Source organism: Lingula anatina, chromosome 2, assembly GCF_051362555.1.
Source record: "Lingula anatina isolate TDL-2025a chromosome 2, LinAna3.0, whole genome shotgun sequence".
Classification (NCBI taxonomy): domain Eukaryota; kingdom Metazoa; phylum Brachiopoda; class Lingulata; order Lingulida; family Lingulidae; genus Lingula; species Lingula anatina.
In genome coordinates, this window is record NC_141768.1 from 30,010,770 (window position 1) to 30,015,629 (window position 4,860).

At 40.6% G+C, this 4,860-nt stretch overlaps 1 protein-coding gene across 1 annotated transcript; it reads right to left on the reverse strand.

Annotated features, from left to right (window-relative positions):
* Nucleotides 1-311: 311 nt before the first annotated feature.
* On the reverse strand, nucleotides 312-2,791 carry LOC106155828 (mRNA decay activator protein ZFP36L1). The gene is made up of 2 exons (XM_013530839.2): nucleotides 2,601-2,791; nucleotides 312-2,250 (listed from the first exon to the last, which is right to left on the reverse strand). The coding sequence occupies exons 1-2, from the start codon at nucleotides 2,652-2,654 to the stop codon at nucleotides 1,210-1,212; spliced, it is 1,095 nt and encodes a 364-aa protein (XP_013386293.2). The 5' UTR covers nucleotides 2,655-2,791; the 3' UTR covers nucleotides 312-1,209.
* Between the last annotated feature and the right edge of the window lie 2,069 nt (nucleotides 2,792-4,860).

Here is a 4,860-nt window from a genome sequence, read left to right on the forward strand (position 1 = left end):
CGATTCACTTCCGTCCTAGCGTGCTGTTTGAATGACTTTCAAGGATTTAAATGACCCAAAAGGAGCGGTTGGGGGGCTCATGTGTTGGCATTTAGATGAGCTAGGAGATTAATTGTCGTTTACCAGTCCCGCCATCAATCTAAAAAAGTAGGTCGACGTATTTTTTCTTCACCCATGCGTGCCCAAGCTTTGGCAGTTAACCCTCTCAGCATCGTTAATAAGGGTCCCCAATTCCCGACAGAACAATACCGTAAAAGTTAACCCCCCTACCCCGACCCATATGACTGTGGTTACAACAAAGTGTCACAAAATTAGTTTGAAATAATGCAAGAAAAGCATTTTTATTTTTTTTATGACTTTTCGATGATTCAGTCTTAAATACAAATGATAAATGTATAGGGAGAAGAGAGACCACATTACACATACTTGCACAAAAGAAAATTTATGAACTCTATAAACACTCCCTCAAATGTCTTTGGTGATTGAAATGATAATTTAAATGAAAATGTATAAACAATATACGACAATTATCTATCTTGACCAGATAAATAACAATTTTGCTTTTCTTCTCAATATAAATTTAAGAAATGCACCGTCATGTAATAAATAAAAAAGTTTGATAAGTTAAATATATAGACACTGATATTCTGAGTGCACCTGAATCTGGGATGACAGCTCAGGTATTTGTGCTGTTGATAAACTAACTTGAGCCAAGTTACATGTTGAGTAGAGACTACACAGAGCTGCACTGCAATGCATGTTATATACTGATGATATTGACAAACATGAAAAAAATCACCAGAGTTGTGGACTCCTGGAGTTCAACTCTAGCCTGTCAAAATGAAGCTAACCACTTTGTGGCATTTATGAAAACGTACATGTTGACCACACCGTCAACACCTTGATAAGATTTCAATACCTGATAATAAATAATTGGTGGGAATGACATATTACACTTCATTACATAAATAAGACCAACTGAAGACTCTACCTTAAAATTAAGTACAGTGAACAGTTTACAAATAAAAAAATTGCATATCTGTTACATTGAAGAAAGTCACTCGGTTTTACTTCAAGCATTCACTGGTAAGTTCACTTAAAACAAAGGTCCTTCACCTTGTTTTTATTGCATAAAGTTTGCATAGTTGCCTCAATTTCCTCCAAATTTTCATACAACGATGATGATAGTAATAACACAGTTCAGTTTCTTTAGAGCTCTGGATCATCACTCAAAGACAGGCGACTGAATATAGGAAGACGAAGACCACGACTTACATCCAATGGGGACCCGCAGGTTTGCTCTTCCCCAACAAGAGAGTCCGGGGGTGAGGGTGGTGGTGCACCAAAAGCCTCTTCCACGAACACGGAATCATTGTTGTTGTGCTGGTTACTGAGGGCTGCAGCTAGAGCATGGGGATTGAATGTATAAGAAGCTGGATTGGCAGGGGAGGGGGGAAGCTCTTGGGAACCAAAGTTGAAGTTAAACTTTGAGGCAGTAATATTATTGCAGAATGGGGTTTCTGGAAGGCTGCTGATATCATCACCAAAGAAGATGGGACTGAGGCTGGGACTGTCTGACACACTGGACGGCGGAGAATCAGCTGTTGAACCCAACGACATGGTCACATTGAAACTCAATGCCCTGGGTCTCATGGGTTGAAACGCTGCCTGTTGTTGCTGCTGTTGCAACTGATTCTGCAAGTTTTGAAGTTGCTGGTGCTGCATGTGCTGCTGCTTCCCGTTGTTGATTTGATTCATTTTTCTCTCATCGTCGTTGTGTATGAAATGGCACCTGGGTCCGTAAGGACAAAATCCAATGGTGTGGAATGTACGACACAGTTCAGTTTTGTACTTGGGATGGCGATTCAATGTACGCAGTTCGTGAGCACCGTGAGCAAATTGGCACTTATCTCCGTATTTACAATGACCGCTCTCTTCATAGGGCCGGCACAATTCCGTCTTGTAACGACTCGAGTTGATATTCTGCTGCTGATGATTACCATTCCGTTGATTGTTTTGGTTGTTATTGCTGCGGTCCCCTGGTTCGCTAACACTGCGATCCAGCGACTTCTTGGTCAGTTCCCGGCCGAAGAGAGACGATTCATTTTGAAAGGAGATCATGCTGGACGTTGGCGAGTTTGGTGGGCTCCCCGGCGTGATGCCACTTGTTGATGTGCTGGAATGTCGGCGTGGAATAGGGGTCCCTACTGCTTTGCGATCCATACCTTTACTTAGGCTATTTTTGCGATTCTAAAAAAGACACAAAATACATCGGTATGAGTACAAATCTTACAAAAATCACGCCACAGTACGTGATACATTCAATGCGATATATGCCGCATAATATCAACAAGGCTGTGCAGTTGAGAAAAACATGAATACACGAGTTTCATAAATATACAGCTTAAAATTCTGCCTCTCAAGTCATATACAAATATATGAACACTACTTAAAGCCCCGGTGTTTTGATCTTGAAGGTGACTGTCATGACCTACTGGTGGTATTTCAAAACAACGCCGGTTGCCGGTCGGTAATTTCGCAAGATTAGACACAAATCCCTATATTTTAAATAGCAAAACTAAGATCAAACTTGCTCTTACCTGATATATAATGTCTCCAACATCATAAAAAGCTGACACTAATGCCGTAGACATAACGAATTCCAAATACTACTCTTTTCACTATCGCGTGAGACAAACTGGTCTTCCTTCTGTACTCCAAACTCTGCTGCACCTCTGCTAAGGCGTTGATTATAAATTTGGAAGCATGGTCTAGAGGCGGGGCCACCTGTTATCCGTGTTATCTAGACGCGCTATGATTGGCTGACGTATTTGACAAGTGTTCGTCAACTTCCATGCTTGCCGCGGTCGACCTTGTGTTTGTGATTTGAATGAGGGTGTAAATTGCTTCACTGTGAGTGCGGACGCAGGCTACAGAGCCAAGGCATGTGTGAAGCCAGTGGCGGATTTATGAAAGGATTTAGTTAAAGCAAATGGTTTCACAATCTAGTTGGAAGAAGGTGTTATGTTTTAATCGCATTTAGGCAAGTGTGATTCAAATGAACGGAACTTAATTCCCCGTTGAAAAGGTCCGTTCTAAGGTGGCGGAAGAAGCCATTGAATGGCTCAGGTGAAATCAACAAAAACATAATTGTCACATGTTAGATACATCCTTCATTTTATCAAGTTTTCAGAAGGTTTTGAGTAATGTGGCTTTGTTTACTATGAGCACGTGTTTTTCCCGCGCATCTTTCTCACCATGTGTTCGTCGTTTTAAAGATGACTAAATTGAAAACAGCAGGTGCAACTGAAGGGAAATTACATTTCACTTTTTATGGCTCCTCATGAGTTTTTACTTTCAACCTAGTTTGTGACTTGGGTAGCACGACATTTATTCCACGGGTTCGACTTGTGCTATGCAACACAGATAGATAGAGCGGTTGTTTACTTTCTCCCTAGATGTCGGCTTGCGGTCCATAAATGTACCCGTCGAATTAATCTTGTGGCTAGTTCGCGAACCGCATGTAAACGTAAACAAGGAGACGGCTCTGCGTGGGTGAACTTTTTGCTGTTCAATTACTGCTTCTGTCAACAGAACGAAAAATGTAGAAATAAAATGATTATAACTGGAGTTGATTAACTTAAAGCAAGGCATGGCAGTGTTAAAAGCTGTATTGAGTGTACTCTTAAATCGATTGCTTTTCATCTGCAGTATTCTTCATTGTAGAGAATATACGTTGATCTACAATGCGTTTGAAAAACAGTACGCAAAGTTCAAATAAAGTCAGTTCGGAATAATGGTAATAGATTAACACGACCCGGAACTTCCAGACTGAAAAACACCCACGCGGCCACCTTTCCGGCAATGAGTACATCAATACTCCACTACCGTGTAGGTAAACATAATACGTCAGAGCTAAATAGGATTCTTAAACGTGCGCACCTATGCGTCATTTTCCTAGTAGTAAATACGCGTAAGCAAATTTCTTCATACCCGGCATACTGGCCGGCCTACGATCACCGTCAAGTTGAATATTTATAGATTTATTTACAGCCTGGAACAGAAAATGTGGCGTACAACTTGCCAAAGGTCCTGGGAAAGGTCTTGTGGAGATTCCTGCAGTTAGCTTTGCCACAGCACATTGCTTGTCATTATCTAGTTTGACATCGGTACACTTTAGCGTCGACCGTGCGCTTCTTTTACTTGAGTAATCTGCAAACAAACCGACTTAGCATCAAAAACTTGGACGGACTTCTAAATTTCAGATCTTTGGTAACGCTGCGCATACTACGTGAAGTAATCACAAATTTAAGAAAAGTATTTCAATTTTATCAGGTGTAGGCTACCATTTTTCTCTTCTTTTAAGACACGGAAGTGATGTGGAAACATATTAATAAAGGAATATGCAATAAAAACGTTTTCCGGGTAGTGTTGATATGAAATGTATTTATGTAGCATCAAGGTGGAGTTTAGGTTAACTTTGAAATTTGCCTTTTATACTGGTACACGATGTCAAGTAAATGACAAAATCGCCATGAACTCATCTTGTTTTCCTAACTTATCAAGAAAGCCATATAAATCTTTTAAAATACCGTTGATTTCAATTGGCTTGCTATGTTGATTATTCTGTGAGAAGAACAGTGTCCATTTAAACGCTGGCCATACAGTAAGAATGCAAAACACAATCATAGCTCTACTAACACAGTTTGCTGTCTTGGCGATTGCACATGAGAGACCTCTACACCAACAACCACCACGCTTAGAAACTTTGGTTACTGGTGAACGTTTGCCTGAGTTTTCACACCTGTGCCAGAGAAAGATGTTGTCATAAATGAAGAATATGGATTCCAAATCTTGTGC

Excerpts from the sequence above, each read along its gene's own strand:
- LOC106155828 (XM_013530839.2), bottom strand. The coding sequence starts at position 2,654 with ATGTCTACGGCATTAGTGTCAGCTTTTTATGATGTTGGAGACATTATA. Across the intron at positions 2,251-2,600 it reads TTGGAGACATTATATATCAG|AATCGCAAAAATAGCCTAAG; the intron begins GTAAGAGCAAGT and ends TGTCTTTTTTAG.